This window comes from Rhinoraja longicauda, chromosome 16 (assembly GCF_053455715.1).
Source record: "Rhinoraja longicauda isolate Sanriku21f chromosome 16, sRhiLon1.1, whole genome shotgun sequence".
Lineage (NCBI taxonomy): Eukaryota > Metazoa > Chordata > Chondrichthyes > Rajiformes > Arhynchobatidae > Rhinoraja > Rhinoraja longicauda.
Genome location: NC_135968.1, coordinates 18594797 through 18617275, shown reverse-complemented (window position 1 = coordinate 18617275; position 22479 = coordinate 18594797). Strand labels below are relative to the sequence as shown.

The window sequence follows — 22479 nt, the reverse complement described above, 5'->3', positions numbered from 1 at the left end:
TCTCATTGCAGGTGGTGAATTTATTCAACGTTTTCATTACCTATGGAGACACCTTCCTTCCAACACCAAGCAGTTACGATGAACTTTATTACGAGATCATTCGAATGCACCAGGTCTTTGATAACTTGTATTCAATGGGTGAGTTTACATTTTTCTCTTTAGACTTTAGACGCTAGAGATGCAGAGTAGAACCTTTCGGCCCACCGACCAGCGATCACCCCATAGACTAACATTATCCTACACACTAGGGATAATTTACACTTTTTTAACAGAAGCCAATTGTATCTACAAACCTGTGTCTTTGGAGAGGGGGCACCTGCAGAAAACCCACACAGTCACAGGTAGAATGTATAAACTCTGTGCAGACGGTGGTCAGGATTGAATCCGGGCCTCTGGTGCTGTAAGACTTCAGAATTCATTACGCTACTACCATCAGCAGTTGTATCATCAATGAAGATAAGTGAGCCAGTACCTTCAGCCATATATGCCCAGGCCATAACACCCCCACCACCGTGTTTCACAGATGAGGTGGTATGCTTTGGATCTTGGGCAGTTCCTTCTCTCCTCAAAACTTTGCTCTTGCCATCATTCTGATATAAGTTAAACTTCATCTCATCTGTCCACAAGACCTTTTTCCAGAACTGCGTTTGCTCTTTTAAGTACTTTTTGGCAAACTGTAACCTGGCCATCCTATTTTTGCGGCTAACCAGTGATTTGCATCTTGTAGTGCAGCCTCTGTATTTCTGTTCATGAAGTCTTCTGCGGTCAGTGGTCATTGACAATTCCACACCTGACTCCTGAAGAGTGTTTCTCATCTGTCGGACAGGTGTTTGGGGATTTTTCTTTATTATAGAGAGAATTCTTCTGTCATCAGCTGTGGTCTTCCTTGGCCTGCCAGTCCCTTTGCGATTAGTAAGCTCACCAGTACTCTTTCTTCTTAATGATGTTCCAAACAGTTGATTTTGGTAAGCCTAAGGTTTGGCTGATGTCTCTAAAAATTGTATTCTTATTTCTCAGTCTCATAATGGCTTCTTTGACTTTCATTGGCACAACTTTGGTCCTCATGTTGCTCAAAAGCAATAAAAATTTTCAAAGGTGATGGAAAGACTGGAGGAAAGACTAGGTGCTGAGAGCTCTCTTATACCTGCATTTAGGAGGCAATTAAACACACCTGAGCAATTACAAACGGCTGTGAAGCCATGTGTCCCAAACATTATGGTGCCCTGAAATGGGGGTACGATGTATAAACACAGCTGTAATTTCTATATGGTGAAACCAAAATGTATAAAAATGGCCTTTAATCAAATCTGACAATGTGTAGTTTAACCACATGTGATTTTTTCTATTACAAATCTCAAATTGTGGATTACAGAGGGAAATAAATAAATGATGGGTCTTTGTCCCAAACTTTATGGAGGGCACTGTAGGACCATAAGACCAAGGAGCAGAATAGCTGATCTATTCTGCACTGCCTTTCATGGCTGATTTAATGTTTTGTCGCACAACGCCATGCTCCTGCCATCTCCCCATAACCTTTGACATTCTTACTAATCAAGAACTTGTCATTCTCCGCGATAAAAATTCCCAAGACTTGACCCCCTACAGCTGTCTGTGGCAATGAATTCCACGGATTCACCACCCTCTGGCGAAAGGAATTTCTCCGCACCTCCATTCTAAAGGTACGTCCTTTAAGTCTGAGGCTGTGCCCTCTGGTCCTAGACTCTCCCACAACTGGAAACCTTGTTTCTGCTCTCTTCTAGTTTTGAGGCTCTCAACAAGCAGCGGCCAGTGGAAGGAGCCAGCGAGCAAAGTCACACACGCACTGATCAACGTCAGGTAAGGAAGTAATGAGACTTTTAAGTGCTGCCAATGACCAGTCGGCTGAATGGCCTCTGATTCTGTGGACACTGAGGGCACTCGGTCAGACACTCGGTCACCTTCATGTAAGCTGCCATGTTTAGGAGACATTATAATATGTGTGCTATATCACCAAGCCCAGTGAGGCACAACTATTTAGTCTAGTTTAGTCACGTTTAGTTTATTACTCTCACATGTACCACAGTACAGTAAAAAGCTTTCCTGGTGCGTGCTATCGAGTCAGTGGAAAGACGATACATGATTGCAATCGATCCACCCACAGTGTACAGATGCAAGCTAAAGGGAATAACGTTTGGTGCAAGATAAAGTCCAGTAAAGTCCGATTAAAGATAATCTGAACGAGAGTCTACAGGTAGATGGGAGGTCAGGACTGCTGTGTGCAAAACACAATGTTCTAGAAGAGCTCAGTGGGCCAGGGGCATCTGCGAGGGAAGGGATAGGTGACATTTCAAGTTGGGACCCTTCTTCTGAGTCTGTAGAAGTGTACTGATCCAAAATGTAGTCTGTCCATTCACTCCACAGATATTGCCCGACCCGCTGAGTTCCTCCAGCACTTTGTGTTTTGTTGAAGATTCCAGTATGTGCAATTCTTGTGTCACCAAACTACCATGTTTAGCTTTATTATTGTCACGTGTACCATGGCACAGTGAAAAGCTTTGTATTGCGTGCTATCCAATCCACGGATCCCCGCGACCGGTCCCTGGATCCCCACGACCGGTCCCTGGATCCCCGCGGCCGGTCCCTGGATCCCCGCGACGAGTCCCTGGATCCCCGCGACCGGATCCTGGATCCCCGCGACCGGATCCTGGATCCCCGTGGCCAGTCCCTCGGTCGGCGGAGCCCCGCGGCCGAACTGGGTTGCGGAGGCATCAGGTGTGCACCCATTGGCGGTCGTCGAGCAGGTCAGTGCGGCATTCGATGAGGGTGCCGGTTGAGGGTCGTGGTCGTTGAGGGCGCCGGTCGAGGTCGGGCCAATGGTCGAGGATGGCGTCGGCGATTGAAGATGGGCCACGTGGGAGCCGGAGGATGCGTCACCGAGAACAAACGAGGACCCGGCGTGGGGGAACCGCCGTGGGGGGGAGAGGTGGGGAGGAAGAACAAACGAGGACCCGGCGTGGGGGAACCGCTGTGGGGGGGGGGGCGGGGGGGAGGGAGAACAAAGGAGGACCTGGCGCGGGATTCTTTGTAACTGTCAGCGCCCGATATGTGGCGACTCTTTGCATGCCTTGGGTCTGCAAAACAAAGAATATCACTGTGACTTGTCACATGTGACAATAAAGTATTCGTGCATTCATTCATAGATCATATAAATACAACCAATTCAAACTCAAGTACAACAGGTAGAGTAAGGGGGAAGATAGAAAGTTCAGAATATAGTTCTCAGCATTGTAGCGCATCAGTTTCAGAGACAAAGTCCAATGTCCACAATGGGGTAACGGTGAATCGGACAGTACATTAGCTTATGGAAGGACCGTTCAGAAGCCTGATAACAGAGGGGAAGGTGCTGTTCGGAGTTTGGCAGCCCACACTTTCAAGCTTTACCTTCTGCCAGATGGGAGAAGGAAGAAGGAATGACAGGGGTGAGACAAGTCTTTGATTATGTTGGCTGCTTTTCCGAGGCAGTGTGAAATGTAGATGGAGTCATGGTGGGGATTCTGGTCTGTGTGATGGACTGGGCTACATCCACAATTCTCTGCAATTTCTTGTGGTCTTGTGTCAAGAATATTAATATGCATTTATTTCCTGTCCTCCACAACCTCACACAAGCCCTGAGAACAATACAACCAGGAAAGTGCTTTTGAATTGAGGGCCTTGTGGGAATGTCAGACAATTTGCACACAGCAATCTACCATTTATCTTATAATTTCCAGTTAACCACAGAAGATCATAAAAGGCAGCTGTAATTCTCAGCCAATTGGCCCTCAAACTTAGAACATAGAAAAGCACACCCAGTAACGGGTCCTTCAGCCCACAATGTCTGTGCCGAACATGATGCCAAGGTAAACTAATCTCCACTGTCTGCATGTGATCCATTTCCTTCCATTCCCTACATATCCCTGTGCATATCTAAAAGATATGCCTCTTAAACACCACAATCATATCTGCCATCACCACCACCACAGACAGCGTGTTCCCGGCACCCGCCATGCTCGACGTGAAAAAAATTACTTACCCCGCATATTCCCTTTAAAACTTCTCCCCTCTCACCTTAAAGCCATGCCCTCTAGTCAGACATTTCCATTCTGGTTAATCTTTTGGAGTATTGTGTTCAGTTTTGGGGACCATTTTGTAGAAAAGATGTAGTCAAGCTGGAAAAGGTGCAGAGAAGATTTACGAGAATGTTGCCAGGACTCGAGGACCTGAGCTACAGGGAGAAGTTGAGCAGGCTAGGACTCTATTCCTTGGAGCGCAGGAGGATCAGGGTGATCTTATAGAAGTGTACAAAATCGTAAGAGGAATAAACGCACGGTGTCTCTTGCCCAGAGTACGGGAATCGAGAACCAGGGGACATAGGTCTTAAAACTACCGGAAGTGGCGTGAGAGGACGCTGGCGTTGTTTGTTCGCCGCTTCTCACCGCTTCTCTGTTTGGATTAATCTTTCTATTTTTGGATTAATCTTCTCTGTTTGGATTAATCCTTCTGCTTGGATTAATCCTTCTGCTTGATCCTCCCGGCTTCGTCTGCCCAGCTCTTCCACCGCTGCCTCCAAACCCACTCCTGGACATCTCACTCCTGTCTTTGCTGGCTTGGACTGCTCTCTTGTGGGTTACCTGGACAGCTAGCTAGCTCCCTGCTAGCCACCGCTACAGTCATCGAGCTGCAGGATACTCGCTAGCTGCTAACTCTAGCAGTTGCCCGGCTACCTCCTCTGCCTGCACGTCCTCAGCTCCCTATTAACCCACAGGCTGCTCAGCTTCCTCGGTCCTCCTCATAGGCCATGCTCTGGATCAGCCTGTTGTGCCTGACGCTTTGGTCAGCTAGCCCGCGGTTGCCGGCTAACTTCTCCGGGCTCTGCGCTCCTTCGCTCCTGCCTGGCATGGCACTGAGGTACTTCGCTGCGAGGCTGCTCCAACTCAACAACCACTCCACTCCGCCATGCATCTCTGCCATCAAAAACCACGGACTTCTACGACGACCCAGATACATCCACAGAGGCTCCGGTCGCAAGTTTGTTTACTCCCAGACCGGTCACTCCATCCCCGCACTCTGGTCAGCTGAGCGGACTTCCACTCGTCGATCACGTCATCACAACAACGCACACGAGCACGCCCCCTGTCTGCAAGCCCTGGCAAAATCACCCGAGTCCACCCACACCATACAAAGCAGTATGAAGCTCACTTTGTTCAATACCCGGTCCCTTAACAATAAAAGCCACATTCTGAATGACTTCATCCTGGACAATAAACTGGACTTCCTCTGTCTGACTGAAACCTGGCAACAACCTCTGGACTACCTCTCACTCAACCTCACTACACCCAACGGATACTCCTACATCAATAAACCACGCTCGGAGGACCGAGGTGGTGGGATTGCCGTAATACACCCACAGGACTTCAAGATCAGCCTCATCTCCATCTCATCTGCTCCTTCATTTGAACACCTGGCTTTTAAACTCTCTGGCCACACACAATTAGTCATGGCAGTCGTCTACCGCCCTCCCAAACCACACCCATCATTCCTTTCTGACTTCTCCGACTTTCTGACCCAGCTCTGTTCTCTCTCCCCCTCAATCCTCCTCCTCGGTGATTTCAACATCCACATGGACTCCACCGACTCCACAATAACCGCTGACTTCACTGAAATACTCAACTGCTTTAACCTCACTCAACATGTCAATTTTCCCACCCATAACCGTGGGCACATTCTGGACCTTGTCTGCTCCACTGGACTAAATCTACACCACCTCTCTGGCTCCGACCCCACCCTCTCCGATCACTTAGCCATCACCATGTCCGTCAACATTCCCACCCCAGCTCCAAGGCAAAAACGCAAAATCAACTTCCGTAAGCTGAACTCTGTTTCACCTACCTCGCTCTCATCCTCCCTCTCTGAAAAAATCTCCGTCTCTCCCTTCGTTGACCTCCACTGCCCCTCTGACCTCATTGACTACTACAACCACACTCTCTCCTCCTGCCTCGACCAGCTTGCACCTAGAAAAACCAAAACAGTTTCCTTCACCCACTCTGCTCCCTGGTTTACCCCCGAACTCCGCATGATGAAAACCCATGCCCACCAACTTGAAAGACTCCGCAACAAAACAGGTCTCACAATTCACTCCCAAGCCTACAAAGACCACCTGCAGCACTACAAAGATGCCCTCTCCCGCGCCCACTCCACCTACTACTCTCAAATAATTCACTCTGGCTCCGGAAACCCAAAAGCACTCTTCTCTACAATAAACAAACTTCTCAGCCCCCTGGACACTATCTCCCAGTCATTCACAGTCGACAAATGCACCTCTTTCCTTTCATTCTTCCAAAGCAAAATAGATAACATCTACAGCACCTTAACCACCAACGCACCTGCTCCCCCTCAAACCACCTGCCCCCCCTTATCCTGTCAACCCCTGTCTCAGTTCTCCCCAGTCTCCACCACCGACCTCTCTGACCTCTTCACAGGAATGAAAACTGCCACCTGCTCTCTGGACCCCATCCCCTCCAGCTTTGTCAAGACCAGCCTTCCTACTCTCTCTCCACTTATCACTGCAACAATAAACTCCTCCCTGTCCACTGGCATCGTCCCGCCATCCCTCAAAATCGCTGCTGTCACCCCTATTCTGAAAAAACCTGGACTCAACCCTGACACCCCAAACAACTTCAGGCCAATCTCCAACCTACCCTTTCTGTCCAAAGTTTTGGAACGCACTGTAGCTTCTCAACTCAAACATCACCTCTCTACCAATAACCTGTATGAAACATTCCAATCCGGATTCCGCTCCAACCACAGTACTGAAACTGCACTCCTCAAAATCACCAACGACCTTCTCCTCTCCTCTGACGCTGGCAACCTCAACATTCTCATCCTACTCGACCTCAGCGCCGCCTTTGACACCATAAATCACTCCATCCTCCTCACCCGACTTGAAACCACCTTTAACATCACCGGCACAGCCCTATCCTGGATCAAATCATACCTCTCCGACAGGCACCAGTTCATCTCCATTAATAACTGCAAATCCCCCACCGCTCCCCTCCCCCAAGGTGACCCCCAATGTTCAGTTCTCGGCCCCCTCCTCTTCATCCTCTACCTGTTCCCCCTTGGTCAATTAATCTGCCGTCACGGTCTCAAGTTCCACTGCTTCACCGATGATATCCAGCTCCTCATCTCCACCAAGTCAATCTCCACCACCACACACTCTACCCTGACAAACTGCATCACTGAAATAAAATCTTGGCTTCAATTCAATTTCCTCAAACTCAACTGCGACAAATCTGAAATCATCATCATTGGACCAAAAACCCTCACCAAATCCACCCAAAACTTCACCCTCAATATTGATGGTTTCCCAGTATCCACCTCCCCTCACATCCGGAATCTTGGAATCATCTTTAATCATCATCATATATATACAGCCGGAAACAGGCCTTTTCGGCCCTCCAAGTCCGTGCCGCCCAGCGATCCCCGTACATTAACACTATCCTACACCCACTAGGGACAATTTTTACATTTACCCAGCCAATTAACCTACATACCTGTACGTCTTTGGAGTGTGGGAGGAAACCGAAGATCTCGGAGAAAACCCACGCAGGTCACGGGGAGAACGTACAAACTCCTTACAGTGCAGCACCCGTAGTCAGGATCGAACCTGAGTCTCCGGCGCTGCAACTCTACCGCTGCGCTACTGTGCCGCCCTCAAACCCTCTCCTTCGACAAACACATCAAACACATCACCAAGACAGCCTTCTTCCACCTCAAAAACATTGCCCGTCTCCATCCATCCCTCTCCTCCACAGCTGCAGAAACCCTCATCCACGCCTTCATCACCTCCCGTCTGGACTACTGCAACAGCCTCCTCTATGGTTTACCCTCAAAAATCATCAACAAACTCCAACACATCCAGAACTCCGCTGCCCGTCTACTCACCCACTCCCCGATCCGTGACCATATCACCCCCGTCCTTTACAAGCTCCACTGGCTCCCCATCCCCCAGAGAATCCAGTACAAAATCCTCCTCATGACCTACAAAGCCCTCCATAACCTGGCCCCATCCTACCTGACTGACCTCCTCCACAGACACACTCCAACCCGTAACCTCCGCTCTGCTGCTGCAAACCTCCTGTCCCCCCCCATCCAGACCAAACTCAGATCCTGGGGGGACAGGGCTTTTTCCATCGCTGCTCTCACACTCTGGAACTCACTACCCCAAACCGTCAGAGACTCCTCCTCACTCACCACATTCAAAACATCACTGAAGTCTCACCTGTTCAGCACTGCCTTCAATCACTGACCGTCACCTCACTTTCTTTTTCCTTTTCTCTTCGTATACTTATTTATCTATTTATTTTCTTTTATGTTTTAGTAAACCTTGTAAAGCGTCTTTGAGTGTTTAGAAAAGCGCTATATAAATGTAATGCATTATTATTATTATTATTATTATAGGTGTAAAGTGAGAGGGGGAACGATTTAATAGAAATCTGAGGGGTAACTTTTTTACACCAAGGGTAGTGGGTGTATGGAATGAGCCTGCTGGAGGAGGTAGTTGAGGCAGGTACTATCATAATGTTTAAGACATGGATAGGATATATTCACAAAATGCTGGAGTAACTCAGCAGGTCAGGCAGCATCTCGAGAGAAGGAATGGGTGATGTTTCGGGTCGAGACCCTTCTTCAGATAGGATAGGTTTAGAGGGACATGGGCCAATTGCAGGCAGGTGGGACTAATGTAGATGGGACTTGTTGGTCAGTGTGGGTAAGTTGGGCGGATGGCCTTGTTTTCACGCTGTATGACTCTGACTCTAATCGTTGTTCTTGAGCTGGAAGATAAATCAAGTGCAACGTTTTGGAGGAATCGTCCTTCATCGTTTAATTCACGTTCCCTGAGAGTCTCTCGATGAACCATGGTGCAGGTCTGCCTCAAGGCTCTGCCATTGCAAGCGTAAGACATGGGGCACGTGACTTCAACTCCACGTGCGAGTGAATGGATTAGACTCCTGCCATTGTTTGGCAATAATTAATTTGATCTATTGATTTTTTAATTAAGCCATTGATCGCATGTTTAGATCTGGCCAATGGCATTAATATCAGTCAGCAAACCTTTTAATTCTGGAGTGCAAGCAGTAACATAATTCACTCAATAACTTAATAATTTGATTGTTAAGTAAATTATTGTTAAATTAACTTATGAAATTCCTTTTGTATAATGCATGTTGACTTTGATTTGGTTTAGTTCAGAGATTGAGCCTTTTGCCCACCAAATCCACGCAGACCAGCAATCACCCATGCACTAGTTCTATCCTACACACTAGGGACAATTTACAGAAGACAATTAACCTACAAACCTGCACGTCTTTGGGATGTGGGAGGAAACTGCACCCAGAGGAAATCCACGCAGACGCAGGGAGAATGTGCAAACTTCACACAGACAGCACCCGAGGTCAGGATTGAACCCAGGTCTCTGGCATTGTAAGGCAGCTTCTCTACTGCTGTGCCACCATGCTAGCTTTTGGAGTCTTTCACAACTAGGGCAAGGTTGTTACACAGAGGAAGGTAGGTGCCTGGTACACACTGCCAGGTGTGGTGTTGGAGGCAGATACCATTATGGTGTTTAAAAGGCTTTTAGATAGACACATGGATATGCAGGGAATAGTGGGATATGAATCAAGTGCTGGCAGAGGAGATTATTTAACTTGGCATCAACACGGACATTGTGGGCTGAAGGGCCTGTTCCTGCGCTGTACTGTTCTATGTATGTTAAACTAAGCTCCTGTTAAATTACTGCAACCTTTATTGATCACACCTCTGTGCTCTAAGCCTCACAATCTGAAGCTCCATTTTAGACCCACTTTAATATTACATCTGCTTTTGATTAATGCCCCCATTTGCTCCATTTTAATCTGTGCCTTCTGTCTGTGCAAACCATCGTCGTGATTTATGTGTTTTTCCTTTGTTGAAACAGATCTTCTTGGCATTAAAGGAAGCTACCAAATCCTGATTTATAAAGCAGCAGGGATGCTAATTATAGGTGTACATGATCACCATTGTTAATTGTTCTATGCAGTGGTGATAAATGAGGCAGTTATAGTGCTGTAATATAAAGTCTGGTCCAGGTGTATTTCTGCTACAAAGCTTCTGCGCTGTTTGCCAGCCACAATCAATTGGTTGGAGAAACAAGGAACTGCAGGTGCTGGTTTACAACAAAAAAAACGACACAAAGTGCTGGAGTAACTCAGCCAGTCAGGCAGCATCCCTAGAAAACATGGATAGGAGACGTTTCGGGTAGGGACCTTTCTTCATACAGATTCAAATCAGTCTGAAGAAGTGTTCCCTCCCGAGACGTCACCGATCCATGTTCTCCAGGGTCAATATGAAGAAGGGTCCCAACCTGACACATTACCTGTCCAGGTTCTCCAGAGATGCTACTTGACTTGCTGAGTTACTCCAGCATTGTGTCAGTTTTGTCATTCAGTCGTGAACGAATCAACAATGCTCTCAATCTTTTTAAGTTTAAAGATACAGCGCAGAAACAAGCCCTTCGGCCCACTGAGTCCGCACCGACCAGCGATCCCCACACACTAACACTATCCTACACACATTAGAGATAGTTTACATTTACACCAAGCCAATTAACAAACAAACCTGTAGATCTTTGGAGTGTGGGAGGAAACCAAAGATCCCAGAGAAAACCTACGCAGGTCACAGGGAGAACGTACAAACTCCGTAGAGACAAGCACCCATAGTCAGGATCGAACCTGGGTCTCTGGCGCTGTAAGGCGGTAGCTCTACCGCTATGCCACCGTGCCGCCCATCTCTTCTAACTGTTTCACAAAGACAATACAGTAAGCCCTCGTTTTAACAACCCCCGTACAAGAGATGTCGGATAAAGCGGACGGACCTGCCGACCCATCCCTGACTCGCCGTCTCCCCAGCAGTTTAGAGCCCCAGATCTGACGGCATCCTGACGTGCAAGGTGCACCAGCAAGTGCTTCTTCACCCACGGAAAGGACATAGTGATGGAGTAATTCAGCGGGTCCGGATCTCTGGAGACACGGATGGGTGACATCAGGACCCTTCCTCAGACTGATTCAGTCGGCTGAGTTACTCGAGCACTTTGTGTTTCAGTGTACCCCCTCGGTCACCATGTGGCTCGCAAGGTGCACCAGTGGGGCTCCCTTCCCTCTCACCTGCTGTCGCTTCCAAGGTGGAGCGTGTCGTTGACTTCGGGGGAGAGAGGGAGGGGGAGGCGGCGGTGGTGGGGGGAGGAGGTGATGACCTGAAGATCGGAAGCCGCGGCTCCCCCGCTCCACCCCCCCCCCCCCCCCCCGACCCCCTCCTTCTCCCACCACCAATGCCGCCGACCTTGGGATCACCGCCTCCTCCTCCTTCCTCTGGAGTCTCCAGCATTCTCCACCTTGGAAGTGACAGCAGGTGAGAGGGGAGGGAGCCCCACTGGTGCACCTTGCGAGTCGGGAGTGCGTCGATAGCCGAGGCTCTAACCTGCCGTGGGGATGTGTTGGCACGTCATTCCATTCACATTCAGTTTACATTTTATATTTGTTTTATTGAAGTTTCTGGCATTCGATCGTGCTCTAGAGTCACGGGAGGGGTAGCAATAGCGGGCCAGAGGTGTATTGTCATTTCATTGTTGCGTGACCTCTGTTAATCCAGAAAAACAGATAATCCAGAAAAGCTCTGGAATTGAAGTACAGAAAATGGGTGTTCAACCTGTACATTATTCCCTTTATCTTGTATCTGTACATTGCAGATGACTTGTGGTAATCATGTATAGTCTTTCCGCTGACTGGATAGCACGCAACAAAAAGCTTTTCACTGAACTTCAGTACACACGACAATAATAGACTAAACCAAACTATATCTTGCACGAAAGGTTATTCCCTTTATCCTGTATCTGTACACTGTGGACGGCTTGATTGTATTGATATAGTCTTTCTGCTGACTTGATAGCACGCAACAAAAAGCTTTTCACTGTACCTCGGTACGTACATGTGTCAAACTAAATTAAACAAGTAGTACGTAGGAAGGAACTGCAGGTGCTGGTTTTAAACTGAAGATAGACACAAAAAGCTGGAGTAACTCAAAGAAGTTTCTCAAAGGGAAACTCAGACACTGTCTGAAGAAGGGTCTCGATCCAAAACATCACCCATTCCTTCTCTCCAGAGATGCTGCCTGTCCCGCTGAGTTACTCCAGCTGTTTGGTCCAACGTTGTGAAAGCCCTGGGTCTGGAACTATACAGAAGTGGGAACACTTATGATGATGAAGTTGTTGATGCAGGAACTCTGGGTCAGGCAGCATCAGCGGAGGGAAATGCACAGAAATCACTGTGGGCCGGGACCCTTCTTCAGACTGAAGATGATGTTGCGTGCACATTGCCTGGTGACTGATGCTGGTGGAGTACAGAGATGGGTCTGTGCGGCACACCATCAATCAAAGCTGCGAACCCAATTACAAGCAGAATCGTGACCATGCATTCAATCTCACCTTTCTAAGTGGGACGATTTAATTTCCCGTCGTGTTTGTGCTTAAATCTGAGTGAAATCACCGAGTAGGTGGTTGATTTGCAGGATGCAGAAAAATCCAATGAGAAATTGATCTTAACGCTCTGTGCCCAGCTCAGAATGGACTGTGGTTGATGATTTATGCTGCTTCTAATTCAGCACTGACCAATATTCACTGCCAAATGCATTGTGATAGCACGTTATAGCTGCAATGAAATATAGAAAAAATCCATAATGTAACAGAGAGAGGAGGGGGAGGGGGAGGGGGGGGGGGGGGGGGGGGAGTCAAGAGTGTTTAATTTTCATATGTACTGAAACTTTATCTTGCACTAAACGTTATTCCCTTTATCATGTATCTGTACACTGTGGATCGCTCGACTGTAATTTGTATTATCGTTCCGCTGACTGGTTAGCACGCAACAAAAAGTTTTTCACTGGACCTCGGTTCACGTGACAATAAACTAAACTAAAGAACATTTAAATTCTTGCAACAGCACAACAGGTCTATAAACACTGTATTCAATAGATAATGTAACAAAACAAACAAACAAAAAGATTAATTAAAAAAAATACAATAAACTAAACACAATTGCCTCCCAGCGCCAGAGACTTGGGTTAAATCCTAATTTCGGGTACTGTTTCAATGGAGTTTGCATGTTCTCCCTGAGATTGTGTGGGGTTTCCTCTGGGTGCTCTGGGTTTGTAGGTTAATCGGCCTCTGTAAATTGCCCCAATTGTGTAGGGAGTGGACGTGAAAGATGGTAGCATAGAACTAGTGTGAACGGGTGATCAATGGTCGGCATGAACTCGATGGGCTGATGGGCCTGTTTCCCTGCTGTGTCTCTAAAGCAAACCCCAAAGTCTCTAGTGCAACACCAAGGCGCCGAGACAAATTATTGGGACAGTCTCAGTGGAGTTTAATTCTGCGCTTAACCTGAGCTGCCCCGGCCATGTGACCGTTTGATGCTAACACTAGTGCAACACCAAGGCGCCGAGACACATTATTGAGACAGTCTCAGCGGAGTTTAATTCTGCGCCTAACCTGAGGTGCCCCAGCCATGTGAGCGTTTGATGCTAACACTACATGAGGGTTGAATTCATTTTGTTTAGTGTGAAACTCATAGAGTGAGCTGGAAACTTCAGCAAGTCCTTTGGGAGAGGTAGCATAGGCATCCGTTTCACACAAGGGTTTCAATAGCTGCACAACATGTAAGATCGATCGGCTAACATGCCAGGTTGGTCATTAATCAGCACAACTCCCTGATGCAAACTCTTTGGCCTGTGTCTAGTTTCGTTCAGAGATACAGCACGGAAACGGACCCTTGGGCACACCGAGTCCGTGTTGACCTGCGATCACCCTTACACTAGTTCTATCCTATAAATGAGGGACAATTTACAGAGACCAACTAACCTACACACCTGCACATCTTTGAAGTGTGGGAGGAAACCTGAGAAAATGTCACCGTCACAGGGAGAACATGCAACTCTGTACAGACAGCACCCGTAGTCAGGATCAAACCAGAGTCTGCCGCTGTAAGGCAGATTCCACATTCAAAAGACGTGCAGATTAGTAGGTTAATTGACTTTGGTAAAAGAATTGTAACGTGCCCCTAGTGTGTCCAATAGTGCTAGTGCACGGGGTGATTGTTGGTCGGCATGGACTCAGTGGGCCGAAGGGCCTGTTTCTGCACTGTATCTCTAAAATCATATGCCTGGAGCTCCCATCCCCACTCTGGCAATGGTCAGCATGGACTCAGTGGGCCGAAGGGCCTTTTCAATGCTGTATTTTTGATCGGTCAATCAATTAGGAGGAATTTTTACATTCAGAAATGAAAGTATGAGCAATGTCAGTTAGAGCGAAGGGGGAGTGGGGGAGGGGGGGAAGAAAGAGGGATGTCTGCACTTGCAGCAGGTGAAACAATTCTACTTGACAGTGAATCAATCTCGCAATGACAGCTTTTGTTTTCTGCCTTCGAAGGCCAGCGGCTCTGAGTCATCGATTCCTGTGTACCTTGCTTCATAAATCTTGCATTATTTAAATTATTTTTCTTAAAATCCATCAATGGCAAAGAATTGTATTTTAATTATCAAATTTGTGCATGGAAGTCAGTTCACCACCTTGAACAATTTTAGTTTAGTTTAGAAATACAGCGTGGAAACAGGCCCTTCGGCCCACTGAGTCCACGTCGACCAGCGATCCCTTTCACTAGAGCTATCCTACACATTAGGGATAATTTACAAATTTTACTGAAGCCAAATGAACCTGCAAACCTGTACCTCTTTGGAGTAAGGAAGGAAACCGGAGCACCCAGAGAAAATCCACGCGGTCACAGGGAGAACGTATAAACTCTGTACAGACAGCGCCTGTAGTCAGGATCAAACTAGGGCCGCTGGTGCTGTAAGGCAGCAACTCTACTGCTGCGCTACTGTGCCGCCCTAATTATTTATTTAAGTAATGGAGGTTTGCAACAGTGTGAATAGAAAAGCAATCCTACCTAGAGCTCTGACATCACCAGTCGTGCACAGCGCATGCAAGATCATTAACTGTACCGTCATCAGTGAATGAGAATCAAAAGAACTGTTGATACTGGAAATTTGAAATAAAACAAAAAATTGCTGGAAGCACTCAGCAGGTTTGGTGGCATCCGTGGAAATGAAAACAAACAACATTTTGGATTCAGGCAATTATCTTGAACCAGAAACATGACCTGTTTCTCTTTCCACGGATGCTGCCTAACCTGCTGAGTATTTCTAGTGTTTTCTGTTTTTAATATCGTCATCCCTGTTCCCTCTAGTCAAACCCAACACATGGCTGCCCCCACTTCTCATGCCCACCCATGCCTTCAGACCTGGATAACACCTCACTACCCTCAGTATTTCTGTTCTATCAAGCTTATTGCACATAAAATCACTGGAAGGCAGCAACTCTACCGCTGTGCCGATTGCTTTGCATTCATGGAGGTCCTGTCCCCTGCATGTGAGCTTGAGGGTTGAAGCCCTATGATTCATCATCCACAATGTCCTTCAAGGATATGCCATTCTTCGAATGCAGCTTCTCGGTCCTCTCTGTCCAGGTGGGTAACAAAGCTTGGCTGGCCCAAAGGGCCTGTTTCCATGCTGTATTTTTAATCAATTAATTAAAAAAGAGGGATTTTTACATTCAGAAATGGAAGCCACATCCCGAGCCTGCACTCCCATCCCCACCCCCAGACTTTGGCGGTGGTCGGTGTGGTCTCACTGGGCTGAAGGGCCTGTTTCTATGCTGTATTTTCAATCAATCAAACAATAGGAGAGATTTTTACACATGCAAATCACATCTCGAGGACTGGAGTGGGTGAAAGCAAAGTACAGTTTCTTCTGTTAACATGATCAGAAGCATTAATGTTAAGGTCAAATCTCTGCCACCAACTGCTCCACAGTGAAAGTCTTACCCTACGAGACCGCAATTCGTAAATCACTGGCAACATCATGTAAGACAGTTCGTGGAACATCCTGTAATTATCTGGGTCACATTTGTTCTGTCTTTGAATCCACGACTTGGGCTAAATCCTGCTGTTTTATCAGCGCGTTGAGTTACAAGCCTTGCATCCCGCTGACTCGTGTGACAAATCCATCTCTCCTTCATAAATAAATCTGGTTTTAATATCCCCATCTGGCTTCCACGGCCTTACAGCAGCCAGGCATTGCTGCATTAACACCCTCTCCTCCCCCACTCCCCCCACCCCACTTTCCCCTCCCCTCTCCCCCTCTCTCTCCCTGCCCCCCTCCCTCCCTTTCCCCCCTCCTCTCCCTCTCTCCCCTCCCTCCCTCTCCCCCCCCCCCCAGGGTTGCCTCTCCTGCATTGGTGCAGCACCCTCTCGTCCCGCCCTTCCCCCTCCCTCCCTCTCGTCCCCCCCTAGGGTTGCCTCTCCTGCATTGGTGCAGCACCCTCTCCTTCCCCCCTCCTCCCTCCTCCCCCTCCCCCTCCCTCCTCTACCCCCTTCCTCCCTACCCCCTCATCCTCCCCCCTCCCTCCCCATACCTTCCCTCCCCCTCACTCCCTTCCTCCCCCTACCCCTCTCCCTCCCCCTCTCCCACCTCAACCCCCTCTCCCTCCCTCCCCATCCCCCTCTCCCCCCCCCCTCCCCCCAAGGGTTGCCTTTCCTGCATTGGTGCAGCACCCTCTTCTCCCCCACTTCCCCCCTCCCTCCCCTCCCCCCTAATGTTGCCTCTCCTGCATTGGTGCAGCACCCTCTCCTGTGCCCCCTTCCCCCATCCCTCCCATCCCCCCATCCCCTCCCCCCATCCCTCCTCCTTCCCCCTCTCTCTTTCCCTCCCCCCCTCTACCGTTTTGGCTGTAGTTTATCTTACGTAAGTATAGATGCAGATCTGGTGGCCATCTTACATAAGTAAAGGTGCGGATCCGGCAGCCATCTTACGTAAGTATCGGATCAACTGGCACAACAGTTAATTCTGAGTAAAATAGACTGCTTTTTAGATACTGAAGTACATTAGAGTGGAATCACTGGTCTATCATGCGAATGATACACCAGAGGTCACACTTTAATAGAATTTGACAGGTTAGAGCCAATAATAAGTACTAAATACTAAAATACAATGAATCTGAAGAGGGTCCCGACCCGAAATGTCATATCATATCATATCATATCATATATATACAGCGCGGAAACAGGCCTTTTCGGCCCACCAAGTCCGCGCCGCCCAGCGATCCCCGCACATTAACACTATCCTACACCCACTAGGGACAATTTTTACATTTACCCAGTCAATTAACCTACATACCTGTACGTCTTTGGAGTGTGGGAGGAAACCGAAGATCTCGGAGAAAACCCACGCAGGTCGCGGGGAGAACGTACAAACTCCTTACAGTGCAGCACCCGTAGTCAGGATCGAACCTGAGTCTCCGGCGCTGCATTCGCTGTAAAGCAGCAACTCTACCGCTGCGCTACCGTGCCGCCCATCTGTTCATTCCCATCTGTTCATTCCCTCCCCAGACCCTGCCTTGATCCACTGAGTTCCTCCAGCACGGTGTGCTTTGCTCAATGCCAGCATCTGTAGTCTAATGGGACTCCAGTGATGTACCATATATATTTAACATATAAACAAAGGAACACTTGGACAGGTACACGGACAGGAAAGGACGTTTAGAGAGATATGGGCCAAACATGAGAAGTGGAACCTGCTTAGATGGGGCATGTTGGTCGGCATGGACAAGTTGGGCCAAAGGGCCTGTTTCTGTGCTGTATGACTCCAGGATTATAGTAGGATTATTGTATGTGTTTGTGAATCAATTGATATTGGTTTGCAATTGTCACATGCATCAGGATATAGTGAAACGTTGTTTGGATGCTATCCAGTCACATCATACTATACGTACATGAGCATAGTACGATTTCAGTAGAAGGTATCCCATCTCCGAAATCTGCAACTTTCAAGTTGTAAACTGATAACTCTAAACAGAATACACCAGTAATCAAACTTCAAAAATACTTATTTAGCTGGGTAACTTCTCCCATCCTGCGTTGGAAAAAAGTGCCGTAAGAAGTCATTTATTTTGTTCAGAACTTAGTTGGTTTCCAGCAAAATATTGCTGTGCTTGTTCACTCGCTCTTGTTTACAGTCCACCTGCATTTGTAATGCAGAGAACATAATGTTTCCGACCTACTCTGGAGTTACGACAAGGAATAGGAAGTAAAGTCCTTGATTTTATATGGCATATCTCATAACTGCTAAACTTCCCAAAGCTGGTGAAGTTGTTTTTTGAAGTGTGATCTCAGTTGTGCTGTAGGGAAGGGGCTGACTGCTGGATGCATTATTGTAAGCGCTATTGTGTTGTAATGAACATTTTTGACAAGAGGCAGGTAATCGTCATTCATATCCCCATATACGTTGCCTCAGAGGTGACAGAGTAGACTTTAAACTTTAGCGATACAGCATGGAAACAGACCCTTCGGCCCACCGAGTCCGTGCCAACCAGCGATCACCCCATACACTAGCACTATCCTACATGCTAGGGACAATTTACAATTTTTCACCAAAACCAATTAACTTACAAACATGTACTTCTGTGGAGTGTGGGAGGAAACCAGAGTACCCGGAGGAAACCCACGCAGTCACAGGGAGAACTTACAAACTCTGTCCAGACAGCATCAGTATTGAACTCAGGTGTCTGGGGCTGTTAGGCAGCAAATCTATCGCTGTGCCATTGTGCTGCCCCGGATGTTTTAAGCAAGTTCATGCTTGTTTTTTATTAAAAACACCACCAATGCAATGTAATTTGTATTCAATTTTAGTTATTGAAAATTAATTTCAGTTCTTGCTAAGGGCTACCTTTTATTTCAGAGCCATCATCAACCATTTTAACCCCAAGATAGAGTCGTATGCGGCAGTCAATCACATCTCACAGCTCTCTGAAGATCAGGTACGTGCCCCTGTTGCTTCTTAATACAGTTTTTTTATTGGAGACACAAGGGACTGTGAATGCTGGTTTACAAAAGAAGACACCAAGTGCCTGAGTAACTCAGCAGGACAGGCCGCATCTCTGCCTGACCCACTGAGTTATTTCAACACATCGTGTCTTTTTTAACACTGCTTTTTATTGATTAATTAATTGAATGATACAGCAAGGAAACAGGACCTTCGGCCCACCGAGTCCACGTCGAACATCAATCGTGCGTTCACACTGGTTCTGTTCTTTCTCATCTACTTCCTACACATTAGGGGCAATTTCGGAAAGGCCAATTAACCTACAAAACCACACGTATTTGAATTGTGGAGGAAACCTAAAGGTAACCCATCCGGTCACAGGGGGTACGTGCAAACTCCTCACAGACAGCACCCAAGGTAGGGATCGAACCCGGGTCTCTGGCGCTGTGAGGCAGTAGCTCTTTCAGCTGCGTCACTAATCATTTTACTTTCACCTTTTGAACACTGCTGCGTTTTAGTTCTGCCACTCATTAGTTAGATGACAAGTTAACGCAGACGACGGTTACTGCAGATGGACCACAGCCGGGCACAATCCCCATCCTCATCTGCAACCCACGCACCCACTCATTGCCGTCTGCCTCAGAAGGTAGTGATCAGAAATGGCAGACAAGCATTATTCCCTTATCATATAATCTATACACTGTGATTATAATCATGTATTGTCTTTCTGCTAACTGGTTAGCATGCAACAAAAAGCTTTTCACTATACTTCGGTTCACATGACAATAAGCTAAACCAAACTAAACCGAACTGAACTGAGAAAGCTGCCAATACCAGAACTCTGAAATCATATCAGACAATGGTCGGGCTGCATCTGTGGAGAAAGAAACATCAATCGTTAATATTGATGATAAACTGCAGTGTATCCAGCACCCATCCCTGTGGCACACCAGTGCTCACAGATCTCCAACTTGAATAACAACCCTCCACTCCTTCCTCCAAGCCAATTTTGCATCCAATTGCTCACCAATGTCAAAGCTTATTGCAATGGGCCCAAACATGCTGACAGCTTTGACAGCCAGTCAGCTGGGTGGAAGAGCCTCATGGACGACACACTGACGTGGTTTTTACTCACAGTCACACTGCATAGGCCTTATACCTCATTGTTTTTAGTTTTAGTTTAGAGACACAGTGTGGAAACAGGCCCTTCAGCCCACCGAGTCCGTGGCGACCGTTGCCAAAGTCGGAATGGGGATGGGAGTTCAAGGTCACTTTAGAGGTACTGCGCGGAAACAGGCCCATCGGCCCACCGGGACTTTGCCAACCATTGATCACCTGTACACTAGTTCTATCCTAAACGCTAAGGACAATTTACAGAGGCCAATTAACCCATAAACTCGTATGTCTTTGGGATGTGGGAGGAAACCAGAGCACCTGGGGGAAACCGCAGGGAGAACATATGAATTCCATACAGCCCCGTAGTCAGGATCGATCCCAGGTCCCTGGCGCTGAAAGGCAGCAGCTCTACCACTGCGCCACTCGACCATACATAAAAATAGACCGTACACTGCATAGACCTCATAGACCACGCTTAGATGGCTGTTTTTCTACACACAGTCGCACAGCATAGACCTCATAGCTGGGGCATCCAGTCAGCCCTACTTTGGGACAGTGGACTCTCTGTTATTGTTTCCGATATGGCTAATGAAGGAAAAGACACAGAGAGGAAACACTTCTCCCTCTTGACATTTATGTTCCTGTGCATTTAGAACAGGGGAGTTGGAGGCGGCGGCTTCTGTTCTTCCTGTGTACGGGAAAGCTGCCAGCATTTACCAAGCATTCAATGCTGAGCACAGTGGGGTTTTAAAAGGCTCTCATTTTGAAGTCACGGTTGGGTTTTTCTGCTGCATGCAGCCACTTCTGGCTTGGTCCTGTAAAACATGCAATCTCTTTCTATTTTTATTTCAATTCACTCAATGCTGGTGGGAAGTTAAATCAGGGCAGGTGCTTTGTTTCTGCCGGGACTGAACAGGCAACCTTTGGTTGCCTTAGGAACCTTACGAGCCATCGTCAACTCCGCCATTCAATCATGGCTGATCTATCTCTCCCTCCTAACCCAATTCTCCTGCCTTCTCCCCATAACCTCTGACATCCATACTAATCAAAAATCTATCTATCTCTGCTGCAAAAATATCCAGTGACGGCCTCCACAGCCTTCTGTGGCAAAGGATTTCACAGATTCACCACTGTCCGACTAAAGAAATTTCTCCTCATCTTCCTAAAAGAATGTCCTTTAATTCTGAGGCTGTGACCTCTAGTCCTAGACTATCCCACTAGTGGAAACATCCTCTCCACATCCACTATCTAAGCCTTTCACGTTTCTGTATGTCATAGTCTTGTTGTAGAATACCACGCAATCCCTTCTGTTAGCTCCATCTACCCCTCAAACTGCCTCAGCAAGGCCACCAGCATAATCAAGGATGTGTCTCACCCGAGACACTCCCTCTTCTCCCCTCTTCTATCTGGCAAGAGGTACCTCCATACCTCCAGATTCAGGGACGTATAAGCTCCGTACAGTCAGCACCCGTAATCAAGATCGAACTCGGGTCCTGCTGCACAACCGTGCCGCCGTCAAAACGGTAGTGTGGGTTGGGAACTCGCTTTAATCTCTGACAAGGCAGCACTCACTCGCAACTGACCTTCGTTCTCTGCTCAGACATTTGCAACATGTCCACCGCCTCCATTTATTCATCCTGAACTTAAGTGCAGCCAGGGAAGATGTACTGCCTGAAATAGCATCCCAGCAGAGCTAGGATAAATTAAACAATAACTGCATTGACCTTTTGTTATTCTTTCAGCAACATTGCATCCTGTGCCCAGAGTATCTGCAGTATAAGCACTTTAACCCATGGAACAAAGTTGGTCTTCACTCCAGTTCATTTTTAAAAGCTTCGAATGACAACTTATTGGAGCATATTTTGCACAGTTAATTGCCCTAAAGTGCTTGAGGGCAGTTTGAATACATCATATTGTTTGGTTATATGGATAATACATCAGTGGAGCCACTGCCTTGCAGCTGCAGAAACCCCATTCAATCCGAACCTCCGGTGCTGTCTGTGTGGAGTTTGCATGTTCTCCCTGTGACTGCGTGGGTTTCCTCGGGGTGCTCCGTCCAGTTTTCTCGTGTCCCCAAAAGATGGGTTAATTAGATGCTGTAAATTGCCCCTAATGTGTAGATGAGCAGTAGAATTGAGGACTGCATAAGAATCTGGGAAGAAACTTGTGCACCAAAGATAGACACAAAGTGCTGGAGTAAATCAGTGGGTCAGGCATATTTCTGAAGAAATGATGGGTAACATTTCAGGTCGGACCCTTCCTCAGACTCAGACTTGGGTTCTGAAGAAAGGTTCCGACCAGAAACGTCACCCATCCTTTTTCTCCAGAAATTCTGCCTGACCCACTGAGTTACTCTAACACTAGGTCTATCTTCTCTATCTATTG

The 22479-nt window shown here is 47.4% G+C and overlaps 1 protein-coding gene across 2 annotated transcripts in view; it reads left to right on the top strand.

The window, feature by feature from the left end:
• armh3 (armadillo like helical domain containing 3) overlaps nt 1–22479 on the top strand; it is a 123596-nt gene that overhangs the window by 71940 nt on the left and 29177 nt on the right. For both annotated transcript variants that reach the window (XM_078413349.1, XM_078413350.1), the window contains 3 exons: nt 12–138; nt 1761–1836; nt 18895–18973. In XM_078413349.1, coding sequence (XP_078269475.1) covers nt 12–138; nt 1761–1836; nt 18895–18973 — 282 coding nt within the window. The remainder of the gene's footprint in view (nt 1–11; nt 139–1760; nt 1837–18894; nt 18974–22479) is intronic.